This window comes from Gossypium hirsutum, chromosome D10 (assembly GCF_007990345.1).
Source record: "Gossypium hirsutum isolate 1008001.06 chromosome D10, Gossypium_hirsutum_v2.1, whole genome shotgun sequence".
Lineage (NCBI taxonomy): Eukaryota > Viridiplantae > Streptophyta > Magnoliopsida > Malvales > Malvaceae > Gossypium > Gossypium hirsutum.
The window spans coordinates 6882666-6908977 of record NC_053446.1 but is presented as its reverse complement, the minus strand read 5'-3'; the positions used below and the strand labels follow the sequence as shown (position 1 = coordinate 6908977).

Sequence of the window (26312 nt, the reverse complement as noted above, 5' to 3'; positions counted from 1 at the left end):
AAATAGGGTTATAGAGCATTACCGGAGTTTACAAATTAAATTACAGATGTTTCATTTCATCAAGCATTCATATTTATAACCAATCAAAATCAAAACATTAATGAGCTAACGTTGGCCAATTTAACTTATACATGCCATTATTACCAGAATCAAATCATCCAAAATTACCGATAGAATCAATGGATAGTGTGATATATCTCCAACAAGCCTCCAACCCAATCGAGCTTTCGATAATCATTTCAATCCATCTAATAATTATACATATTACCAATAATAATTCAATTCCAATAATAAAACACATATTTATATAATATTCATCACCAAATAATATTCACTTTAATTAAAATTATACAGAATATAGTTCATACGAACTTACTAGGCTAAATTGCAGAAATACCAAAATTTAGGGACATTTTGGTGATTTTCTATTTTCTTCGAATTTTCACCCAATCTTGATCTAAATAAATATTTCATTCGATTTATTAATTTAAATAATAAAACAATTCATTTCATGCAATTTGGTCACTTTTTGACATTTTTAAAATTTTACCCTTAAAGTTTCACATTTGTTCAATTTAGTCCCTGAACTTAAAACATGTAAATTAGCTATTTTTAAAATAATCTCATATTAGCTGAATATTCACATATATTTTTCCTCCTCCTCCTCCTCTCCATTCCACATCCTTGGTATATACATAATACCACTATTTACTTGTTTACTCATAACAAGCTGTTTACTTGAGTCATGGTCACTAAATTAATTATATCTTAAGATACAAAACTTTGAATTGAGATCAGTTAATTTTATCTAAAACTATACTCACATATATTATTACCATAAAACTTCAGAATTTTTGGTTCAGCCAATAAGTACATTTTATTCTTTAAAGTCATCCATGTTCTGCTGTCTTACAGTTTTGACCCTCTTCACTAAAAATTAATTATCTCCTCGTACGGGATTCGGATGATGTTACCGTTTTTTTACATTGAAAATATACTCATTAAGTATTTAAAATATAAATTTAAGCCCCTAATTATTTTTCTCCAATTTTTGATAATTTTCCAAAGTCAGAACAGGGGAACCTAAAATCATTCTGACCTTGTCTCACAAAATTTATTATATCTCATGATTTACAATTCCATTACTTACACCGTTTCTTATATGAGAAATTAGACTCAATAACATTTAATTCCATATTTTTTTCATCCTCTAATTCGATTTCCACAATTTATGGTGATTTTTCAAATTTAACCTACTGCTACTGTCCAAAACTGTTTTAGTGCAAGATGTTGATTACTAAGTTTATAACTCTCTTATTCCCTTTCTCTATAATATTTCCCATCACTTTCACTTATTTTCCTTCACTAATATATTAAGAGCATAAGACCTTATATAAGAAAACTCTACTATAACATCATTTCCATGCTTTTTCAATAATATCAAACTTAAAAATGTATTGAAATCTTGATGTTCTTATCTTGTTCTATTAGTTTCAAACTTTAACTTGATTTTCTCTCTCCTCCAGCTTCTATTTCTTGAATCTAACTTGATATTTTAGCTCCCCATAGTCTCCTTGTTATCTTTCTCTCTTGATGGATATGGAAATTTTTTTGATTTCTAAGTGAAAATGGTGAGTATTTGGTGAAAGGACCAAATTATAAAGAAAGCAAAATTTTCTTTCTTTCTCTCTTCTTCCCATGTTGGTGCATGGGAAAAATGGTGAGATGGTGGCTCTTTATTTTCTTTCTTTCCATTTATATATATACTAAATAAAATAATAAAATATCATTAAAAAAATCAAATCAAATATTATAAACTAATATTTATTTATTTATCTAAAATATCTCCGACATCATCATTGCCTTCTAGATTTCTCTCTGCTTCTAATTGACCATTTTTCCCTTCATGATCTTTTAAAATTCCATTCTTGAGTCGACACTCAATTTGGTAAAATTACGATTTAGTCCCTCATAATTCTTCACTTATTCAATTTGGTCCTAATTCATCCATTTTCCTTAGTTTCTAGATCATTCCACCCTTAAAATATTTTCACAATTGATCCTTCAACTTTTTATATTTACACTTTAACCCCTCAAATTTTAAATATTTACTCCTGGGCAACAAAACTTTTCTCACTTTTGCAAATTAGTCCTTTCTTGCATTAATATGTCATAATATACTTCCCAATTTTGACATAAATCAAAATTTTCCTTTTTGTCACTTTATTTCCTTATTTTATTATATCAAGTATACCTACTTTCTTACTGTAGTAATTTTCGGGATATTACAGTGACGGACTCCTTATCTTACCATAGCCTGCGGAATTAATTGTTGGCTTGGTACTTTCTCAATAATTTTCCCTTTGAAGAGGAATAGTGTTTACAGTCATATCTATCACCCAAGGTATCCCTCTTTGTTAATGGATTCGACTAACCCCTCTTTTCCTTATGGACTAACCGACGTGCTTTCGATCAACCACTAGTATATGGGGCTCCTTGAGTAGCCCCTGGAGACTCTTGGTGACGGATCCTTTTTCTGTGATCCTCGGATAAACCTTAATTTGTTTGCCTATGCATCAAGCATTACTGGTACATCATCTCCTGTGACTATTTTTTGCTGGGTTACCACGCATATGCTCTACTGGTTTCCACAACTACTATTTTAGTTGTCTTTTTCCACTTTCATATGCTTCCTATTCACTAGTGGATTCCTTCAGCTCGCTGGCTAACTATTTCGCCCCATACTTCCACTTTACTTTTAACCCTTTTTCCTTGTTTGCAAAATTTCTCATGATTACCGTCATGATTCACCTCCTGTGTTTATTGTTTCGGCAAACTATCCTGTGTTTACTGTCTCAGCGAATTACCCCATGTTTCCTTTCCAAGTAAACTTTTTCGTGTTTACTGTCCCGACGGACTACCCATTACCATAACCAATTTTTTATTAGATTTGATTGGGCATGTGTTTATTTTAATTGGTAAATATTTTAAAATTGAACTGAAGTTTTAGAAAAGCATGGGCTATTTCTTTATTTTGAGGTTGTGTTTGGGATTAAGTGAAATAATCTGCCTTGCCTCAACCTTGTGGAATATTATAAGATTTTTAAATTAGACTTGCGTGCTAAATTTTCAATATTACTTGTGGATTTCCAAAATCTTATGCTGAGTATATGAACATATTAACTCCTACTAAGACACCCAAACCAAAGAATAAAAGTGTTGACAATATTTTCTTTATTTTTTTAATTTTTATGTTTGAATGTTTCAAAATGATATGATTCAAAGGTTGCTTCTTAATCTATATTTGTCGCACGGACCACTGTCATTTCTGCCAACATGCCCCAACTACATGGCACAGCCGTGTCGTTTTCTCTCACAAAAGTCTCCTCCACTTCAAGTACATACAATCATTTTATAACATGAATATTTTCACATAAATTTCACCCTTGTCCAAGAAATATGCTAACCTATAATAAAATTCTCCTAACCGGGTCACACCTCTCAACTCAATAAATGCATCTTTGACTCATGATTGAATTTACAGCCCTCCAATTTTAGCTAAATACAATAATCTCAATTATATGAAAATTTGCCATGCTCAGATGGATTGATTGAATCTATCTGATAAATATCATTCAACCAAGAAATAATTGAATTGATTAAGAACTCGTTCAACCGGCAAAAAAACATATATATTTATATATATAAACTAAGAAAAATACATCAAAAGAAATCAAATTTGGACTTATCTGTGAACCGAATGCCTGACAAAGAATAAGGATTAGGAATTATTTTCATGGAGCAGCACTAGCCACTTTTAGACCACAAGATGGAAACACAAATAGTGAATGCCAATAATTTCTCAAAAATAACTTGGAAAAAACAATGCAGAACCAGTTTTTACTCGTCCGTTTCCAGATACTTTGAATGACAAGCAGCAAGAATAGCAGCTCCAATGCCAGAACCATCATTTGCAAGCTCGAGTACAACGGTTTCAGACACCTCTTTTCCGAGCAATTCATTTAGGGTGTTCTCCAAGCAATTACGGTATTCCGTATAGTGTTCATATAGTCCGCCGTCCATTGCTATCACCGTCCTTTGTTTCTCCCCTTCCCTCATTGTATCTCTTCCCATTTTCTTCAGAATACTTAGTATCCCGGCAGCCGAAAGACGTGCCCCGCGCGTTGCTACAATGTAGCAAAGCTCAACAATTACTTTTCTCATCTTCAGGGAGGTATTTTATATCTGCAATAGTGATGATATAAACAGGCAGTAAAATACACAACAAAAGTTTTGATGATCAAGAATCTGAAAGAACCAAGTTTTGATGATCAAGAATAAAATACACAAGTTTTGGTGATCAAGAATCTGAAATAACCTCAAGAATGTCTTTCAAGCGATTGGCTACCACTTTGAGGTCAGGGGAAGTGTCCTGATGCATGGCAGATATGATAGGTGTTCTGCAAGTTAACAAAGCTCAAAAATATTACTATTTTGCAGATCTTGAACACTATAGGAAATTGTAACTTTCATTATAAATTTTCTAGTAAAACAAAATTATTAACTATTTTACTTGGACTCTTCGTTTTTCTTAAAATATCGTAAAATGAAATCAGATGTGCCACTAGGGATGAGAGGCTGTGGAGATTGGAGGTCCTATGAGATATTTCATTGCAAGGGCAAAGAAAATGTCTGATACCGGTTTTCTTATTTCGAACATGGAAATGAATAGCATGTGCACCAAGCTATTGCAGGGAAAATGTTAACCAATTTATAAAAATTAGAGTACAGCTGATGAACAATAACCAGAATCAAACAAAAGGAGTACCCGGAGTTTGAAAGAAAAGAAAAGATCCATAAAAAGCCAGAAGAAATTACCCCAATATAAGCGGCACTTTAAGTTTCGGTGGAACTGTGTCACCAAAAAAAGCAGCTTCCTCAGCCATCCTACGCAAGACTTTACGGACTATTTCTCCCAAGTACATGCCAGATGTTACCTTCTCATAAATCTATAGCAAATCAAAGGAATATAAGATGAACAAATTCTGTTATAGAGAAAGCAAAAGTTAAAGGAATCAGAAGAGTATGAAGTTATGAACTTACCTGCTCACCAGGGTGTAAAGTCTCAGCATCGAGCTCATGATCGTACTCTGTTAGTGGAAGATGCGACGACTTAAAGTTACCCCACTCCGTATTAATGACCTTCACAAAAATGCCAACAGCAACTTTAGTTAACCTGAATAAAGATTTAAATTGTGACATCAATAAAGAAAGAAACGATCTCGAAGCTGTACAAAGTTTACAAGAGAAATTAAAAAGATCAGCTAACCATCTCTCCTGATTTTAGCGGTAGACCATGCCATTTTGGTATCGCATGGGCACGTTCAACATATGCGGCATTTGATCCAGTACCGAGGATCACAGCAGCAACAACATCATTGTTGGTGAAACGACCTCCAGCTAGTGTCCCAACAGGATCATTGACCTGGTTTCAAAACGGTTGCAGTAAGGCATGGGAATTGGGAGGAGACTAACAATTAAGAAAAAGCAAGATGCTGAAACTCAAGCATGTAAAGGTCCACAACATGAACCTACAAAAGCTGAAACACGCATGTTAAGGCCTTGTTTTTCCATGGCTTTCGTCAATTCTGCTACCACGTCTCGGCCGACCTGTTAATTCAGCACCCAATAACAGTAAAGAAATATAAGTCAATGACAAAAAATGGTACATTCCTTAAAATTTGAGAAACATTAATGCATAATAATTATGAAAAGAGCGAATGAGCAATTAGCACCGACTGTTTCTTCTATAGAGAAGCCTTTTGTCCACCTAACAAGTGTTCCAGAAGAAATGGATGATTGCAACACGGGAAATGAGAATGTAAAACCAAGTTCCCTCTGCCTACCGGGACGTAGTTCAAAATCCATGCCTTCTTGAGCTACAAATTTTGCAAGTTCTGCTACAATAAAGTCAAACAATGCCTGAAATCAAGATCACCTATCATACATTAGAGACCTCCATATGCCTCAACCAGTTTCCCTTCATCTATCGTAAAACAGAAGCACTTACATCTGAAGTCCCTGTCATCAAACTCCGAGGAATTGACACCTCCTCAAACTGTTTACTGACGATACCACGGCCCTTCCCTCCCAAATGCAGTCGTAACACACGGAAGTTAGTTCCACCGAGGTCCAATGCATAAAACAACCCCTTTTCATTCCTTATTTAGGAAAAGAAAATATATAAAAAATATTTACAATCTCAGATGAAACATAAATTTCTAGATGTGCATCTATGTAAAGACTCCAACATGAACTTGGTCCTACAGTCTCAAACCACAGACAACCTCATATTAGCTGATTCGATAAAATTCCATCTAAGACTTAGCTTGGCTGATGGAAAATACTCAGGCGTATCTATATAAACACACACATTTATAGAAGCAATATATGAACGAACATTGATATTTTATACATGTTATGTTAGACATAAGTGAGAAAACACCCTATATTTGAATCCAATAAACAGCAGTAAATACATAACCATTGATGTTTATAAACGAAGGAAAGAAATTGAAATACCCAGTAGGTAAATTGTCAACATAGCTGATGAGCATTTTGAGTTTGCTGCCACCTTCAGAGGCAAGGCCCGCATGCATCTCTACAAGCATGGCATCAGCCACTTGTCTCAGTTTCGAAATCGGGGTCGCGCATTTCTCTTCGAACTCTTTCACTATCTCCATTGCTTTCTCCCACTTCCCTGACTTCTTCATTTTATGATGAACCACCACCGCTGCTGTCACTGCTACCGCTACCCCACATACCACCGCCACCCTAACTGCAACCTTCCCCATTTTCCCACCCCAAAAAAAGGAAAAAGAGAAGATCTTGGAAATTTTAAATGGGAATTCTGGGTGTTTTCCGACTCAAATCAGTGAATGGTCATTGAATCTATATTGGTTTACAATCCGAGCAATGGTGAGTTGGTGACCTCCACTTCATTCTTTGAACTTCAATAACAAACAAAAGTCCGTTCATTGATAGAAAACAATTCTTTGACTAATTCTCTTATATTTTAAGGAGAAAATAAACCCTATTACAGAATGCCATGAGTACACGTGTGTGTGAAGAACAAGATAAAAAGTTCAGTTGCTTAGTCAGATGTTAGATTCGGCGGGCCTACTTCGTGTTATATTTTATATTTTTAATCTATAATATTCAATGGGATTATATCATACATAATACCTGTATTTTGGCCAAATGTTCAATATTATACCATTACTTTTAAAATTATTTATTTTGATACCTAAAGTATTCACAATTTAATGCCCGTTAATAAGTAGCAAGACAATCAACAAAATTTTGATACGTCCAAATTTTTATCTAAATTTATTATATTATTATCTAAATTTATTCCTTTTTAGATTTTTTCTCATGACACCACACCGATTAGAATGTATAAATCTATACTATTATTTAAACTCCTGATTGAGTTGGTGCCATCCTTAATCGGATCACCAACTCGATTAGGAAAATTATGAAAATACCCTTCCATAAATAAAATAAATTATATTATTCAAAGGTACTTTACCAAAAAAATGATAAGAATATGCGTAGGATGAGAATTAAGCCCAAACAAATTGCATTAGTAAATGCTTTAATATACCACTAAACTAAAGCTTTATTTTGATAGTTTTATATCTTTTAATTTTATTATGCATATTTTATAACTTCCATCAAGTGTATATATTAATAATATATTTGATTGAGCTAGTATCAAAAGTTAACTCGATACCGACTCAAGATTTAGGACAACACAATGATAAATAATTTTATTTATTTTTTTAATTTTAACATCGTAAATATTTCATGTGTTATTATTAATTAGTTTTAAGCCGTACATTTCATTATTTATTGTATGTTATTTTTAAATACACATTTGTGTTATATATTTGTGGTTTCCACCCGCATATGCGTGTGGTAGGATTTTTAATATTTATTAATAGGTTAAAATGGTAAATTTAAATTTTTTTTTTATTTTTTAAAAAAATCCAAGCTCAAGCATAAACCTAGCCTCATGCCAGCGAATAGTTCATTTCAATATTAAAAAAATAATAAAAATATCGTTATTCACGCCTTAAACAAATTAGGTAGAACCATCTCAAACTTAGGTCAACATATAAAAAACCCTGCAACTCTAAGAAGAGAGACAAGTAAGAGACTCTACTAAGATAACTTCCAAACAACCACCATTCGTCAAGGCTAACAGTTGTTTGTATCTTTGGTGGAAGATTAACTTATTTGTCTACTAAGATAACTTCCAAAAAACCTTAAAATGTGAAGCACACACACCCTTTATGATAAAAGAAAAACTTCATAACTTGATTCAAGTAAATCTTATATTTTTTATAATAAATAATTTATTCCTACATAAGCTTTGCAAATGAAAAAAAGAATTCCATCTGAAAGAATAATAAAAGACTAACAACTTGGATTCAATAAAAGTATAAGGATTTATTTTGAAAATAAAAAGAGCTGCAAAATCTTAGTAAGTGTGCAAAATTCGGGTAAAATCGAAAAAATTTGGTTAACCGACTGAATTCGGTTAATCGAATTTTTTTGGTCGGAGGTCGGTTAATTATTTTTTAATTTTTCGATTAACGGTTAATTCGGTTCGAAATCGGTCGGTTAACCGAATTTTTTCAGTTTAACCGAAAAAATTAATAAATAAAATTATAATATATAAATAGGCCCATTCACCTAAACCCAATCTAAACCCAAGTATTCAACCGAACCTAATTACCCAACCCAACCCAATCAAAAAAATTACAAATAATTTAATAAATAAAAATAAAATTCTAAAACTAAAACTGAAACTAAAGTCTAAAAGTCTAAAAATAATTTAATTATGTAGTGATTCAATTCGATTAATTCGGTTAATTCGGATAAGTTGGTTAATTCGGTTTATTTGGTTAATTTTTAACCAAAAATAAAAAACATATAATTTTCGGTTCGGTTAACGGTTAAAAATTTTAAAAGGTCGATTAATTCGGTTAATGTTATTTCGAGTCGGCTAACCGAATGAACACCCCCTACTCACATGTGCAAGCCCAAAAACGAAAGGGAAAAATATATAGAAATGGCCCATGCAGGTTTCAAACCTGCGACCGTCGCATTATTAGCACGACGCTCTAACCAACTGAGCTAATAGGCCATATTCTTCAGGTTGCGATTTTAATGAATTAGTACTTTAAATAATCTTGGTTTATTGTAATGTTGAAAATTTTAAAACGTACAAGAAATCGTGTGCGCAATTAAGTGAAATTATACTTAGGCCAGTATCCTTTCACAAATTTTTAATTTCATTTATTATTTACTTTTTGATAATCAAATACATACATTATACGTAAAAAATAATTGTGAATCGGCAAAAGGGCATAATGCCAATTTTGGTTGGGCAGAGTCAGGTGAGCTTGGTCGCAGGTCGCTCAATCATAAATAATAGTATAATTGTTCAGGAGATCATTCATTCAATGAGAATCCGGAAAGGATGGATGACCATCAAGGTCCACCTTGAAAAAGTTTACGACAGAGTTCGTTGGGATTTCTTAAATGACACTCTTCGTGATGCAGGTTTTCCTCGTCACTTAATTACTCTCATCATGCACTCTGTTTCTACTTGTACTATGCAGATTCTATGGAATGGTCCTATGGATGAAATTGTTCCTTCGAGAGGTGTTCGCCAGAGTGACCCCTTGTCGCCATGTTTTTTTCATTTTGGGGATGGAAAGACTTGCTCATAGGATCAATAAAGCGGTTGCCGAGGGTTTTTGGAAACCTATTAAGTTGTCCAAGGATGGGCCTAGTTTATCTCACCTTTTTTTCACAGACGATTTAGTTCTGTTTTCTGAAGCAGATAGCTCTCAGGCTAGTTCTATTATGGCTATTCTTGACCAGTTTGCCTATTTCTCGCCTTTATTTTTCGCCTCATACGAGTATTTCCAATCAGAATTACATTGGGCGATATTTAGGTCTGCCGCTTTTTCACAAACGGATAACTACAAGTACTTACAGTTTCTTGGTTGATAATGTCAGAAGCTGCTTGAATGGTGGGATACCCGCTTCCATTCTATGGCGGCAAGAACTACGTTGGTGAAGTCAGTCCTATTAGCCATCCCAAACTATTTTATGCAAGTAAGCATGGTTCCCATTACTATTTGGAAGCAAATTTAAAAGCTTGCAAGAAGCTTCATTTTGGGGTCAAGATTGGATAAGAAAAAATTAGCGCTGGTGAACTGGAATGATGTTTGTCAACCATGCCGGAATAAGGGACTTGGTAACCGTAGACTAAATGAGCAAAATATGGCTTTTTTTGTAAAGCTTGGTATGCAATTGGTCACTAAATAGGATGATGTTCGTTTTCCTGGCGCTCAATTGCAAAGGTTTGGGATATTGTGCGAGCTAATATTTTATGGTAGGTTTTTGATGCCCTAATGGTTCGTTTTTGGACTGATAGCTCGGTTCCTGATTTTGGACCCCTTTTGTTACCATGTTTTGAATTCGGATAGTCTTAATATGGATGCTCGTGTTTGCGAGTTGGTGACGGATTTGGGGGAATGGGATTGGCAAGCGGTATCCCACTGTTTGAACCATATTATTCTTAACCGGATAGCTAGTATTTGGCCACCCAATGAGGGTATTGGGTGCGATCAAATGATTTGGAAAGGGACCAGCAATGGTCAAGTTACCGTTTCGAGTGCTTATGAAGTTCTTAAAGGCCATAACTGGAATGACACCGATCCTATTTGGTTACTGGTTTGGAGGATAAAATGCTCTCAACGCATCATGAATTTCTTATGGTTACTCCCACGAGGCAGGATCTTAACTAATGTGGAAATATGTCGAAGAGGACTTAATGCTGATACACCGTGTATGCGTTGTGGTAATATTCAGGAAACTATTATACATGCAGCGCGCGAATGTCCGACAACAAAGTTTGCTTGGCTTCAAAATATTCCTGCTACCCTTAGGAACAGGTTCTTTAATCTTGACCTTGTGGAATGGATCGTAGTTAACCTCCAGTATAATGGTTCTATTTTGAATTCTAGTATTGAGTGGAATGTTTTGTTGCTACGGTTTGTTGGAATAATTGGAAGGACAGAAGCACGTTTATTTTTCGGGGTAAAAGTAGCTCGACATTGGCTTTGCTTAACAGAAGTATGACTTGGGCTGAATATTTTGCGTCTGGACAATCGGTTACTGGCCATTCAAGGCAGAAGGAGTGGCAACAAATCGGATGGATGGCACCGCCGCAAAACTGGATAAGGATTAATGTTGATGAGGCTTCTTTTGGTGGCTGTCAACACTCTATTACAGCTGGTCTCCTCCGCGATGACGAGGGTGGTTGGATCCGGAGATATTGTCGGCGAATTGGTGGCTAGTCTGCGATAAGAGCTGAGCTATGGGCGATTCACGATGGTTTGATGATTACTTGGCGAGAGGGATACAGGAAGATCTTGCTTGAAACTGATAGTTCTCTTGCTATTCACATGATCAAGAACACAAATGGAGAGGGCGCTAATACCATGTTTTTCGAGAAGCCAATCACGCAGCGGACTTCATGACGCGCATGGCCACCATGGAAGAGTTTACTCTGAAAGAATTTGCTCAAGCCCCGGTTGGAATAATGCATGTCCATCTAGGAGATAAATGAGGTGTTACTAGGGATCGTTTGTTCTTACTAGTTCTTAATTAAGCCTATAGTACAGGGACTCATCAGATGGTTGAACTAGCTAGATTGTGTTAGTTGAATTTAAAAATTAATGTATTTTGTATGCTAACATAATTTTAAATTTTAGATATTTATATATTCATTTAAATTTAAAATTATATTTTTACATATTTCAAATATATTGTTATATTAAATAATAAATGAAATTCATGTGAAAGGTGTAATTTCACTTATTCAAGATTTGTTTTACATTTTTAAAATTTCACAATTAAAACAAGTAAATGATTGGTGAAACATCAAACATAAATCCAGGTCATTTACAGCACTATCGTTGCATAAGAAACATGACCTATTAGCTCGGTTGGTTAGAGCGTCGGGATAATAACGCGAAGGTAACCTGCATTAGCCATTGTTTTTATATGATTTTTCCACATAGTCGTTCGCTTCTGGGCTTGTGAGTTTTGCAGCAGCTCTTCTTAACTCATTTGGGCTTTTGTTTTCTTCGACTAAACTATTTCAAAAATAAATCCAAGTTTTTAGGCTTCTTTTTATTATTTCAGATGGAATTCGTTTTATTTTTACTTTGAAAGATTATTTAGGTATAAATTATGTATTATGAGTACTTAAAAATATATAACTTTCTCGAATAAAGGTTATTGGGGTATTATTTTCCTAAAATGTTTAAATTTTATATCCCTATAACATCTATCATATTTCGACTTCCTTAATTAATATTATTGATATATTATAGTCTTTTTCGTTTGGAAATTTAAAAATATTTAAATCTCAAATATTATTATAGCTGTATAACAATTAATTCTCTCCAACATTCAAAATTTTGATAGAAAAATTAAATCATTATAGAGGAAATAGAGTATAATATTTAATACTATTAAATATTAAAATAAAAATAATATAATTTTTTTTCAAAAAATTAAAAATAATACAAATAAAAAAATGAGTTTAAATTAATTATTTACATGTACAAAATTTGTAAACATGTATTAAATGTGTTAAAATTATGGTTAAACTAATTTCAACCCGGCCCTGCCCAACTCATTATTGTTATGTGTACCTCTCTGTCCAAGCCCGTTAATATTTAATAATTAATATTTGGCGAAGATTCCTTTTATTTTTTATTTGTTCTAAAATAGGTCACGAAAATGCGGATCTCCATTCTACCGTTAGACAACGGCTAGCTTATCCAACGGTTCAAAAATACAGTGCACTTTAAATTTTCAAATACATCTCTCCCAACGGTCACCAGATTTCATTTTTGTACGTTCTTTCTTCCTGATCCGCCTCCGCATTCACAAGCAAAACAACTCCAAAAAAATCATTTCCAATCAAAAGCAAGAAAAAGATGGAAGGTTCTGAGAGAAAAGTCTCTTTCTCGTCTCCTCCTATCAAATCATATGCTTCTCCCAATGGTAAACTCTGACTCTTTACCTGTTTGTTTTGTTTGTCCCCCCCCCCAAGCAAAGAACATTAAGTTTTAGTCTTTGAATTCGTACTTGTTTTGATTTGTTTAGTTTGGGATTTTTAATAGGTTCGGATGAGAATGATAGAAGCAATCAGCAAATGGGTTTGAATCTGCAAACACAGAAGAAGCAAGCTGGGAAGACTTTCATGTCACCCACCATTTGTGCAGCTTCAAAGGTCAGTTTCCCAAGAAAGAAAGTCTTAGCTGAAAGAAATGAATCTCTAGGATCCAATTCCTCCAATACCCATTTCTCCAAATCCCCTTGTCTTGATTCTAAGCCCTCCCCAAAGATCATTTCTAAAGCTTGCCAGAAGAATTCCCCAAATCTTGATCATAAAGTCGCTTCTAAAGACCCTTCCTCTCACAACACACCCTTATCTTACAATTCCAGTGATGGGACACCCTCACCAGGTCCTTATGACCCATTAAACAATTACCTTTCCCAAAGGCCTCAATTCCTAAGGTATAATCCTAGCAGGCGAAAGGAGATCTTTTTACGCCTTGAAATGGAGGGAAAGGAAGGAGATGGTGGAGCTGATACTGTATCTAGTGACAATTCTTCTTTGGCCTCTTCTCCTTCACAAGAAGATGAAGAAATCGGTGACGAATATGACAGTCTTTTGGAGCAAGAAGATGAAGAATCTGACACTGAATGCGAAGAAGAGGCAGAGGAGGAAGTAGCATGGAGTTTGAGAGGAGTGTTGAAATATTTCCTTTTGTCGGTTGTGTTATTACTAAGTACATCATATATTTCCTCCACGAATTCCCCCGTCTCTGCACCAGCTTTTGAGTCCCCAATACTTGGTTTTCATAATCTCTCCTTTGGAATAGGTGAGGGTTTTGAGGTTGGATACAAGTTCTTGGATGGAAAACAGGAGCATTTGGGTTTACTGAGCTTTACCCAAGCTATTGCGGATGAGGTAATTGAGGAAGAGATGACAGAAAATGCTAGCATGGGACACATTGTTAATATTAGCTTGGAGCTAGAGGATAGAATTGTTGAAGCTGAAGAGATGGTTGAAGAAGAAAACAAAAAGGCATGTGAAGAAGAACTGATTATGATGGAAGAAGCTTCTGAGGAACTTGCTGAGAATATTGAATTGCAGGAGATAGAAGAAACTGGGGAGCAGATTGAAGATGTAAAGGAAGATGGTGAAACACATGATGTTATTGTAGAGGAATTGGTGGAAACAGGAAAAGTTTTTGATGAGATGGTAAGGGATATTGAGCAGCAGGGGCAGCAAACTGCTGAAGTGGTTGTATTCTTACAGGGTGATCATCAAGCAAGTCTGTTGTCTGAAGGAACAGATTCTTCAGAGGAGATAAGGGTGGTTCCAAAGGAAACCAGTGACATGGTTCAATCCCAAATTATGCGATTCAGGAATGCAGTCAGTGTGCTGGAGAAGTGGAGCGAATCCCTTGCTCTAAATCTTCAGGAAGTGAATCCACTGAAAGGGCTCAACCAGCGCATGGGGACTGAAGTATTTCTCAAAGTTGCGTTTGGGGTTTTAACAATTTCTGCCATTGTTGCATCCTTTGCATTGGGATCCAACATTAGGCGAAAGGGAACTGCAGCCTCAAAGCAATCATCTCTGGTGGATAAGCAATCAACCCAACCAGCAGTGAAGGAAAAGCCAAGTTTGCCGCTTCCAGTTGAAAGAGAGGAGCCAAAAGAGCTTGCCATTCCCAACACCATGCCTTTGATTACCTCGGCGGTGGAGAGCGGAGCACCTTCAGTTGAGTTGTTGGCTGAATTCGAGGTCGGCGTAATAAGTAGATCACTTAAGAGTTCTGCTATAAGCAGCAGAATGAATGATGAAGTGAGTAGCAGCCATTCTTATTCTTCAGAGAAGGATTTGGGGAACAAGGATCATCAACAAGGTTTCTCAGAGATGTCTGCTGTGAACTCCACTTCATCTGAAAGATCCAGTGCCAAGAAGAAACATTTAGGGAAAGAGTTGGGAAGCAATGACTCGGTATGTTTTTCATTCAACTATATTTAGCATTGTCATCTTTGATGAGACTGTTTTGCATGTTTCAGATTCATTTTATAACAATTTTGTTCGTTTGTTGTATGCAACAGGCAGGAGCGAAGGGAGAAGGGAGGAATAAGGAGGTGACAACTCCACTGAGGCGATCAGCCAGAATCCGAAATCGTGCAGACATTGTATCCCCATGAAGGCGAGAGTGAAGAGTATAATTTGAATATTTTTGGGCATTATCAGAAACAGCATCTCTGTTGTTTCATGTTCCCGAAAAGTAATGTAACGAAGGTAGAATTAGAAATTGTTCTACTCTAATCTTGTAGGAAATGATCATTATAAAGGCTGACATATTGTTGGTCACTTCCAATTTTATGTTAACAATCAGTTTATCACCTTTATAATCTTTCATCTTTTGGCGGATGTGCAATGTGATAGGTTCATGAAAACCAGATTTTCATTATAACAATCTTGTTACTCAATGTTTTCCCTAGCCAAAAAATATTTACATTTATTTCAATTGAAGTTCCAATTTATAGAGCTCAATTTTTAGGTTATTAAACTGGTTGCTTTAATAGCAATTAAATCCTAATCATTCATTTGGTAACTTGGCAAAAGTCTTTCTATTAGGAAAAAAAATTAAGAAGAAAAAATCAATTTAGAGTGATGTTTTTCTTTGCCGATTCCAATTTTGCATTAAGTAACTCTGTTATTGTGGAAATCATATTTGTATGTTCGCTTACATCAAGAGCATAATGAAGCTCAAATGCAAATTGAAGTAAAATTTCAGGGGTAAAGTCAAAAACTATTTTAGAGAGGGCCGAAATTGAATCATAAATTTTTTAGAGGTCAATGTGTAGTTTTATCATTATTAACTTGTGATTTCATCATTTTAAGTGAAACCAACATGCAATTTTACCATATAGTAACTTCTAATATCATTATTTTTAAGGGGAGTAAAAAACAATTTTTCCATTGCATAATTTATATATGGTCAAAAAATTCTTCTGCCCTCTTTTGTGCCTCTTTTCATGCCCTTCCAATAATACTTTGATTATAATATTTTACACTTAACAGAGTGCTTAACAGAGCTTTGCTGTTACTCTAAACCTTGTTAGTAACCATTACAACTAAGAGAACAAGCTTAGCACTGTGCTGCTGAGCAAAGGCATGAATGTCCCAGTTAAATTTAGATACAGAGACTTCTACAAGGGAAAGAATTATACGAAACATAGATATTATCCCTTTTTCAATAGTTTAATATCACATTAGCAATTTTATTCTCAATTACTAAATTTTCATTTAAATTTAATTTTTTTAATATAAAAATACTGACATGACATTAAACTATTAAAAAAATACAGATGACATAACGTCACAGTCTTTTCCCTACCTCGCAATACTCTTTAAGATGCTACACTCGTATTTTCAATGAATACCAGAACATCACAAGGGATTTGCTCATCCTACTATGCTTTTGTATTGTATTATTATGCTCTTAAAATATTTTCAATTTAGTTATTATTTTATATATTCAAAAACTTATAATTATAAAAATAAAACAATTCAACCATTTTTTATGAAATAAAATTAAATGATGAAAATTATAAATTATAAAATTTTTAAAAAATACAAGTGAGTGAATTTTTTTTAATAGATTAGTAATATTATCTTTTACTCTTCAAAACCATTCATTTTTGTAAGTAATTGAGTAATTATATTTTTCGGTCTAAAAGACCCACAAAATTTCCAAATAAACGAACTTCTAGAAGATCAAGTGAAACATTTGATGAGAAATTGAAAAACTAAAACCAAAGTTTCAAGTCAAGGTCATTGAATGGCAAAAACAAATCACAAATAAGAAATTGAAAATCTTAAGTTTGGGTCCAAGTTTTCTCTCTCTCTTCTTATAAGAAATCAAAGCAATTGAAAGTAGCGACAACATGAACAAAATCCTCATTTCATATTTCTACTTAAGTAGATAAGTAGCTATTGATCATTTATTAAAAAATTAAAATAAATTATTTTTAAAGAAAATTCAAATTATCATACTTATCTTTCATCTAAAATAATATAAAATATTATATTAATAAGATTAAAATTAAATAATCTTTTAAAAATTAATATTTACTTTTATCAAACAACATAATTATATTCAGTATTTATATTTACTAATTTAACAAATAATTTTCTAATATAAACTCAACATTTATAAATTTTAGTAATAAAAATTTAATACTTAATTTTTTAGCACTTATATTTTCAATTTATCAGACATACTCTAAGTTGTTGGGAAGACAGATGTAACAACCCGTTTTTCAGTAGTGTTAGGAATAGTGGTTTCAAGACCACAATTCCAGAGAATAAGTCAGTAAATATTATTATTTATTATTTATAAGTCAAGTATATTGAAATAGTGAATTTTGATCTGATAATTTTTATTAATTGGATAATTAGTTAAGTACAAGTGGTTTCGTCCTAAAGTCAAATGATTTTGAAAAATGAGATATCAGGACCTCGTTTCTGTAATTTGAGGTTGTAAACATTTAATAAACATATTTAAGAACTCGTATTATAGGTGAATTACATTTTTCCCGAAAATTTTATTGATTGGATGGTTAATTAAAGTATAAGGACTAAATCGTAAAAGTAGTAAAAGTTAATCACTATAGATTTTAAATAGCTAAGGGTCAAAATGGTGAATGGATCATTTTCAAAATTCCAAGCGGTGGTGGATCTCATTAAATCTCATTAACTTTTGGATTAATTGCTATTAGGCCCTAATTAATTAAGGGTTAATTGAAATAAAGCTTGATTAATTAATAAAAGGATCAATTGAGCAATTGGATCATTTGTATAAGTCTAAACGGCAATGGATGCCAATTGTATCCCACCAATTTTGCTAATCATGTTTAAAGTTTAATTACTAATAGATTAATTAAAGTTTAATTTAAAAGATCTTAATATTTACAATTTTACCAAGCTATATAAATATAGGTTTGGATGAACGGTACACTGTGTTTAGCTTACTTTTTGTCTCACACTACAATATCGCTACAGTATCTAATCTCACCGTCACCGTTGTTTTTACACTAACTACAGGTAAACACACCTGTAATATCTCGAAAATTACTATTATAATACCTCGAAAATTACTACAGTAAGAAAGTAGGTATCCTTGATAGTAAAATAAGGAAATAAAGTGACAAAAAGGGAAATTTTGAGTTATGGCAACATTGAGAATTATATTATGACATATTAATTCAAGAAATGATTAAATCGCAAAAGTGAGAAAAGTTTTGTTGCCCAAGAGTAAATACTCAAAATTTGAGGGATTAAAGTGTAAATACAAAAAAGTTGAAGGACCAATAGTGTAAATATTTTAAGGGTAGAATAATCTAGAAACTAAGAAAAATGGATGAATTAGGACCAAATTGAAAAGGTGAAGAATTTTGAGGGACTAAATCATAATTTTACCAAATTAAGTGATGACTCAATGATGAAATTTTTAAAGATTATAAAGGGTAAAATAGTCAATTAGAAGAGAGAAATCTAGAAGGCAATGATGATGTTGGTGATATTTTAGATTAATTAAATAAATATTAGTTTATTAATATTTTAATTTGATTTCTAAATGATATTTTATTATTTTATTATTATTCTATTTAGTATATATATGGAAGGAAAGATAAAGAATCTTCATCTTCTTCCCATGCATCCAACGTATGAAGAGAAAAGAAAGAAAGAAACTTTCTTTTCTTTACAATTTGGTCCGTTCACCAAAAATTCACCATTTTCACTTAGAAATCAAAAGAATTTTCATATTCATCAAGAGAGAAAGATAACAAGGAGACAATGGGGAGCTTGAATATCAAGTTAGATTCGAGAAATAGAAGTTGGAGGAGAGAGAAAATCAAGTTAAAGATTGAAATCAATAGGACAAGGTAAGAACATCAAGATTTCAATATATTTTTAAGTTTGTTATTATTGAAAAAGCATGGAAATGATGTTATAGTAGAGTTTTCTTAAATAAAGTCTTATGTTCTTGATATATTAGTGAAGGGAAATAACAGAAAGTAATGAAAAATATTATACAGAAAATGAATAAGGAAGTTATAAACTTAGTAATCAACATTTTGCACTAAAACAGTTTTGGACAGCAGCAGTAGGCTAACTTCGAAAAATCACCATAAAATATGGAAATTGAATTAGAGGATGAAAAAAATATGGAATTAAATCTTATTAAGTCTAGTTTCTCATAGAAGAAACGGTGTAAGTAATGGAATTGTAAATCATGAGATATAATAAATTATGTGAGACAATGTCAGAATGATTTCGGGTTCCCCTATTCTGACTTTGGAAAATTATCAAAAATTGGAGAAAAATAATTATGGGATTAAATTTATATGTACGAGGAGATAATTAATTTTTAGTGAAGAAGGGTCAGAACTGTCAGACAGCAGAATAGGGATGACTTTAAAGAATAAACTGTACTTATTGGCTAAACCAAAAATTTTGAAAATTTTATAGTAAGAAGATATGTGAGTCTAGTTTCATATAAAATTAACGGATCTCAATTCGGAGTTACATAGCTCAAGATATAAATAATTTTGTGACAATGACTCGAGTGGACAACTTTGAATGAACAAATAAATAAATAGTGAAATTATAGATAATGTTACATATAAGCATGTTATATACATTAAGGATGTGGAATGGAGAGGAGGAGGAGGAAAATATATGATTATTCAACTAGCATGAGTTTTCATTAAAAATGACTAATTTGCATGTTTTAGGTTCAGGAACTAAATTGAATAAAAGTAATATTTTAAGGGTAAATTTGTAAAAATGTCAAAAAGTGACCAAATTGCATGAAATGAATTGTTTTATTATTTAAATTAATAAATTGAATGAAATATTAATTTATATCAAGATTGGGTAGAAATTCGCAATTTTTCATGTTCACAATTCAAGTTCGTGTAACTTAAATTATATTCTTAGATGATTGAAATATATATATTGGATTGAGAAATTGATTTGAATTGTGAACATGAGAAATTGCGAAATGAATGAAATGGAAATGAAGCTTTGAATTACATGAGTAAATAACGGGTCTCGTAAGCCTTATTTGTTATGAATATAATATTTTGAGGATATGTAGTAAAGAATTATAAAAGCACGTTAATAATTTGAAAGTTTTAATTCGGATGAAATTTTGTAACTCGGTTTAATACGTATGCAAATATATGTCTTCTAGTAATGCCTCATACCATATTCCGGCGTTGAATACGGGTAAGGTGTGTTACAATGTGACATCACCAGATTCGGTCATAATGTTTAGACCGGGTTTGGGGTGTTACAACACCACCCAACCAAACCCATCCTAAGTTAATTAACCAAAAAAATAACATATTATCATCATGTTCTTCAACTTTCTCTTCCATATCCAAATGTAAGAAACAAAAACAAAGGTTTGGGTTTCAAGCTTTAACTCATCAATTGGTAAGTCAATTCTAGTCCTTTTTTTTGTAATTTTTATGTTTTTGAGATCGTTGCAACAAGGTCCAGGTAACTCATATCTCTATTTTAAAAACTGATAAAGATTTCTAAATTTGTCATTGATGTTAATTGAAGTTTTTGAATATTTATGGTTGAGTTTGAAGCTTTGATGGAAAACAAGACTATTTTATAATGTGATTTTTGTTAGTTTTGAACATAAGGACTAAATTGTTAATATCTTGAAATTGACATGTAATTTTTGTAATTTTTTATAACAGGAGGTTGTAATTGGATATATTTGAAGTTGGTTTAAAATTTGGAGTCCAAATTTGGAAGTTATGATAAGTTTGATTTTAAGGATTACATTGAATAAAATGTAAAATTTGAGAATTGAATCAAATTGAAATGGATTGTTGCGAAATGGTATAATGTGAGATTAAACCCCGATGAAATTAGTAAAAGTCTTATATATGAGATTACGGGTTATTGCCCGCAGGTTTCAAGCTCCAACATATGTTGCGAACTCGAGAATACAGGTATGTTAAGCCCTGGCTAGGCTATTTGTTGTGTAGGTTCAGCCCTAACGGGTGACTAGGCACTATTATATGATTTGTGTAGGTTCAACCCTAACAGGTGATCAGACACTATTATCTGATTTGTGTAGGTTCAACCCTAATGGGTGACCAGGTACTATTATCCGATTCGTGTAGGTTTAACCCAAATAAGTAACCAGGCTCTATTACCTTCACCTATGTACAGAGTTCTTTTACGAAGTTTCATCGAGTAATATTGTAAATGAAAATGTGATGATATGCCATTGAATGTTGGCAAATATTATATGATTTGGAAATAAGATATAATTTGGTTTGAAAGGAAAAATGTGAACGAATGAGATTATAGATGTGTTTGAGCTCAAAGCCTTATATGTTAATGATGTTGTTTGAATTCTTGATAGGTGTATTTGTATTACATAATGATTTTTGTATGTGAAAAGAATTTGAGGTAAGCAAATGTTTATATTGTATGAGCTTACTAAGTATTTTAAATACTTGTGTTACTACTTTTTTTTGTAGATTTTGGACATTCGAAACTTGTCGATCGGATCAACAAGAAGCACACACCTATCGTTTCTCAATCTGGTAGATTTTTGATGTTTTGAACTTAGTTACTTGTGGCATGTACATAGGATGTTTTGGCTTGTTAAGTGAAGGAATATGTTTTGGTATGTGACATTCGGTTTGATGTCAAATTTGGTACATTGAAGCTTAAAAGAAATGACAAAGTTTAAATGATGTTATGCATATGAATTAGCAAGTGCTTGTGCTTTGGCGTTGTTGAGTTTGAATATATGTTGGTGCCAATGAGGACATATTGGTTGAATGTTTAGATGGTTATGTAAATGGATGTTTTAGCTTTGACATGTATCTGCTTTGGATTAGGTTTGAATGGTATGAATGGTAATTTAGGTCACCTTGTAGGATTGGTATGTTCCTTGCACAAAAAGGGTTATATATACTGCACACAGTCTACCACATGATCATGTCACGATCTTGTATCACACATAGGTAGGTGACACGATCGTGTGCACTATTTTTTTAGGATGATTTTGGTTTCACACAGTCGCAATTAGTTACACAGTCGTGTGACCCTGGATGACACAGCCTGACCACACGACCGTGTGGTAGACTATGTGCAGCATTTATACCCTTCTTTTTGTAAAAGCTTCAAAATAGTTCTAAATTGATTCCAAGTCAGTTCAAGAGCTCTCATAAGCTTGATTGAGACTCGGTTTTTGTGTGTAATGCATGTTAAACATAAGACTTGACTTGTATTTATTGATTTATTGAATGTTCTTGATGAATATGTATGAGATTGTTCTGCTCACAGTTATAGCATCCTGTAGTTCGGGTCTTGCAACTGGATCGGATAAAGAGTGTTACAAGAGAAATATTTATTTATTTAGTTGTAAATTGAATTTAGAATAAGGATAAAATTTTGTTAAATGTAAACTATTATATCTATGTGTAAAAAGCTTATTGGAGAGCATAAAAGGAGGGGAAAAAAAGGAGAGGAATTCTGGTACGAAAACACCAATGTACTCAAAAGAATATAATTGACTTATTAACAAGTTTAGACATTTAAAAAAATAAAACAATATAGGACCCCCTTTATTAGATGTCGTCAGGCCCTTTTAATTCCTCGAAGAAAAGATCTGTGGATGTGTATCACATAAAGCTGGTCAGGTCATGCTCCGCATTTGGCTTGGGAAATAAAGTCGACATATTTCTGAACATTTTCTAGGGAAAATAGGCGAAGCATGTCCATATTATGAAAGGGCTTAAACAGCAATGGATGAGCCTCATCCACAAGCTCCTTGGGCGTTTCTATAATCTCCCCACTAAAAGAGAAGAATGCAAGGCTATATCTTTCCTTTTCAGCTTCCACTTTCACACGATGGATTGGAGAGTGTATTCTTCCATTGCTCCATGCCTATTCAACATAACAATCCCATTCATTAATTTCAGTCATCTTTTCAATTTGAATCAATAACTTGTCTATATATCCAAGAAAACTTCATTTGTATTTTATTGCTAAAGATGAAATTTTTCATTAACGCCTAATCTTAAACTTGTTTTATTTGATTCATTTTACTTAAACTAAGTTATAATTTTACTTATTATTGTAACTTTTTTTTTTAAAAAAAGAGTAAGAATTATGAGTAGGAACTAACCAAGAATGCATCGCCTGCCATGACAAGGAACATAGAACCAGAGGGCTCAACGCCAATCCAATCACCATCCTTTGTTTTTATCTGTAGACCTGCAACATCATTATCATGAAGTATGGTGATGAAGCTCTTGTCAGTGTGATCGGGACTGCCATTTAAGTCACGTTCATCCTCATGGGGCACCCTATATTTGATGAGTCGAAGAAGATATTCAGTAGATTTGACGTGGGAATCGTAGTACCTCCCTACACCATAGCTTTCAAACACCATTTTTTTCACCATGCGATCCAGTTCCGACACCAGCTTCGCGTACGCATGTATTCTCCCACTGATTAACCATTTTCAAACAAAAAAACTGTTAGTAAATCATGCTCAAAATATGGGGTTTGAACTGTGGAAAGAATGAGACTGTGTATAAGAGTATACCAGAAAGTGTTGTTCCCATTAGGCCACATGAGATTGGTGAAACTTTGAGTTGCTCGGAGAATGGTGGGGTTATCAATGCCCATGCTTTCAGAGAGAGGCATGGAAGGGTGTTGAAAGTAACCAAAATAAGGTTTATCAGAAGTGTTTTGAACCTTAATTTGTGTAGGAAGATGGAACAATTGTTGCAAAGAGAGGAAGACATCATCCTGATGTCGTAAAGAAACTCTGTCAAATGTTGCTAAGAAGCACCCGTATTGCTCGAACGCCACTCGAACGTCTTTGCATTTGGAGATCCAAGCCTGAGTACCAGGCTTGGAATTCTCATCAAAAAGATCAATGACGGGTAGCTTCATAGCAGCTGACTGGTGTGCCATTAATTTCTGCTGGGAAATGCAAATATATCTGGCGTTATAGATAGGAATTTGTTGTAATATTTGTTGCATGGCCTAACCCTGGATTTGATTTACTTATATAGACGAGGAGGGGGGTGTTAAGGCTTGCATTTATTATTAATTAAAATAATGTAAAGATTGTTAATGTGAAATGAAATGTTGGGCGGGTTAGAGTTGGAGGATAGTTTCCTGTATTTGGGTGCCGCCCCTTGTATATGTGAGGGCTGTTTTACCGCCTATCCCTCAATGAATCGAGAATTAGCGATACGTAACATTAAAGAAATGTTGCTGACTTTCTTTAAAACATTAGACTCAATCTCCGCCCAATTGAAAAACTAGATTTCATTACCAACGAACCAGTTCGGTACTACTTGAACCGACTTTTATTGTTTATCTCTAAATTGATTTCAAAATCTTTATTCCATTAATTTGGATTTAGTACACCTAGTTCATCCAACTTACTCTTCTGTTGCAGGATTTTCCATTTTATCCAAAGTGGTTTGTGAAATATACTGTTTAGAGTCAGCAAATTTACGGTTTTATTTCTTGGCTAAAATTGGAAAATATCACTTTTCACCTTCTAGGATTTATAAAATTGTCAAATTCTAGTTTCGCCTGCAAAAAAATTATAAAATTTTAATTTAATCCTTTAAAAAAATTATAAAGATTTAAACTAATACAATGATGAAATTATATTTTAGCTCTTACAAAAATACATAATTCAATTCTAGCCCACTAACTTCTTTTGGCTTCATCCTTGCTCCTGCCTCTACTAAAACACTCAAGTGTTTGAAGAGATAGTAAGTTCACACTGTGAGAGTACCTTGTCAAATGCTTGAACAAGCAAGATCATAGTAAAGTGAAGAGTTTGCACATCTCAAGGCTCGAACTCCTAACCTCAAAGGCTTAGAGTTAAAATGTAATTTTATCATTGTATTAGCTCATGTATTTATAGTTTTTATAAAGATCAAATAAAAAATTTATCATTTTATGGGATCAAATTACAATTTTATCATAGATATAACTTATAATTTTATAAATTTTAAAAGATTTAAGCGCAAATTTTCTATTTTAAGAAGGCTAGGGCTCTACCTCCCTGACTCCCTCTAACCTAACCTATAGCACAGTACCACTTGGGCTACCTCTAAACAAATAAGATTTTGTGGACTTCACTCTAAAGAATCGAAAATCCCTCAACACTTATAGATCTAAGTTTAAATCATATTACATCTATAGAGTTCATTCCTTCTTATGCCATTGAGTAAAAAATAATAATGAAATCAATCAATTTAAATTCCTTCTTACATACAGAGAATGCCTAATAAGCAAAAAAAAAAAAGTGTTTGAATAATGGGTTGTAAGGTTTTAAGCACCGTTTTAGAGAAAAAGAGTGAAAGAACATTCTTTTTTTCTTACATGGCTTCCACACATCTTTAGATTATTTTATTTTATAATCCAATTTAATGGAATCCTATAAACTGAAATTTAATTATTAGATCAAAATAGTTAGGACTAAAGAAGGATTAAATTTTAAATGTGGTAGGAGTATAACTAAATCCACGTGATAAAAGAAACTATATATACACATGGGCGGCGTTGAAGGGGGCAGGGAAAGTTTTTACTTTAGTCCCTTTGATAATTGTAAAAATTTAAGTTAATTCTGTGGTGACATTTTATGTTAATATAGTGATAAACCCTCTCAAAAAAATTATAATTTAAAAGAAGCTTCTAAATTTATTTTAAGACAACTTGCAAAATGATTAAGAAAAACAAAGTAAGGAGATTTTTAGAGGAAAATGATTAAAATAATGGATGCATATGTTAACATAGTTTGTTAGAATAAAACAACAACATTTATTAAAAAATAAAAGATGGAAGCATTTAAAAATATTTAATTGGAACATAGCTAAATAATTACCAGTCATCATAAAAAATGCATACATAATTTTTTTAATATTGTTATTATTATGATATTATCTTTACCTCATCTTAGTTGGATTTAAACAATTGAAAGACTAAATAAAGTTTGAGAGAAAATTAAAAAAAAATGCAGACATAAAATCTATGAGTA

At 32.9% G+C, this 26312-nt stretch overlaps 3 protein-coding genes, 1 non-coding gene and 1 pseudogene across 4 annotated transcripts; 2 read left to right on the top strand and 3 right to left on the bottom strand.

Annotated features, from left to right (window-relative positions):
* Positions 1–3679: 3679 nt before the first annotated feature.
* Positions 3680–6967, bottom strand: LOC107915066 (hexokinase-2-like; annotated as a pseudogene).
* A 2173-nt stretch (positions 6968–9140) lies between these two features.
* On the bottom strand, positions 9141–9214 carry TRNAI-AAU (transfer RNA isoleucine (anticodon AAU)). The gene has a single exon. It is a non-coding gene; the product is annotated as a tRNA-Ile (tRNA).
* A 226-nt stretch (positions 9215–9440) lies between these two features.
* On the top strand, positions 9441–10086 carry LOC107915242 (uncharacterized). Its single transcript, XM_016844406.1, has 2 exons — positions 9441–9735; positions 9917–10086. The coding sequence occupies exons 1-2, from the start codon at positions 9441–9443 to the stop codon at positions 10084–10086; spliced, it is 465 nt and encodes a 154-aa protein (XP_016699895.1).
* Positions 10087–12980: 2894 nt separating this feature from the next.
* Positions 12981–15597, top strand: LOC107913885 (uncharacterized). The gene is made up of 3 exons (XM_016842555.2): positions 12981–13161; positions 13281–15190; positions 15298–15597. The coding sequence occupies exons 1-3, from the start codon at positions 13095–13097 to the stop codon at positions 15391–15393; spliced, it is 2073 nt and encodes a 690-aa protein (XP_016698044.2). The 5' UTR covers positions 12981–13094; the 3' UTR covers positions 15394–15597.
* Positions 15598–22789: 7192 nt separating this feature from the next.
* LOC107916013 (probable 2-oxoglutarate-dependent dioxygenase AOP1) lies at positions 22790–24355 on the bottom strand. The gene is made up of 3 exons (XM_016845181.2): positions 23850–24355; positions 23427–23751; positions 22790–23185 (listed from the first exon to the last, which is right to left on the bottom strand). Exons 1-3 carry the CDS (start codon positions 24290–24292, stop codon positions 22940–22942), a joined length of 1014 nt encoding a protein of 337 aa, XP_016700670.2. The 5' UTR covers positions 24293–24355; the 3' UTR covers positions 22790–22939.
* Positions 24356–26312: the final 1957 nt, after the last annotated feature.

What these genes read in the sequence shown, in the direction of transcription:
- LOC107915242 (XM_016844406.1), top strand. Translation starts at nt 9,441, where the DNA reads ATGCCAATTTTGGTTGGGCAGAGTCAGGTGAGCTTGGTCGCAGGTCGC. An exon ending in TGAAATTGTTCCTTCGAGAG is followed by an intron (nt 9,736 to 9,916) that starts GTGTTCGCCAGA and finishes TTTCTGAAGCAG; the next exon opens with ATAGCTCTCAGGCTAGTTCT.
- LOC107913885 (XM_016842555.2), top strand. Translation starts at nt 13,095, where the DNA reads ATGGAAGGTTCTGAGAGAAAAGTCTCTTTCTCGTCTCCTCCTATCAAA. An exon ending in ATCATATGCTTCTCCCAATG is followed by an intron (nt 13,162 to 13,280) that starts GTAAACTCTGAC and finishes GATTTTTAATAG; the next exon opens with GTTCGGATGAGAATGATAGA. An exon ending in AGTTGGGAAGCAATGACTCG is followed by an intron (nt 15,191 to 15,297) that starts GTATGTTTTTCA and finishes TGTATGCAACAG; the next exon opens with GCAGGAGCGAAGGGAGAAGG.
- LOC107916013 (XM_016845181.2), bottom strand. Translation starts at nt 24,292, where the DNA reads ATGCAACAAATATTACAACAAATTCCTATCTATAACGCCAGATATATT. An exon ending in AATGGGAACAACACTTTCTG is followed by an intron (nt 23,752 to 23,849) that starts GTATACTCTTAT and finishes ATGGTTAATCAG; the next exon opens with TGGGAGAATACATGCGTACG. An exon ending in TGGCAGGCGATGCATTCTTG is followed by an intron (nt 23,186 to 23,426) that starts GTTAGTTCCTAC and finishes TATGTTGAATAG; the next exon opens with GCATGGAGCAATGGAAGAAT.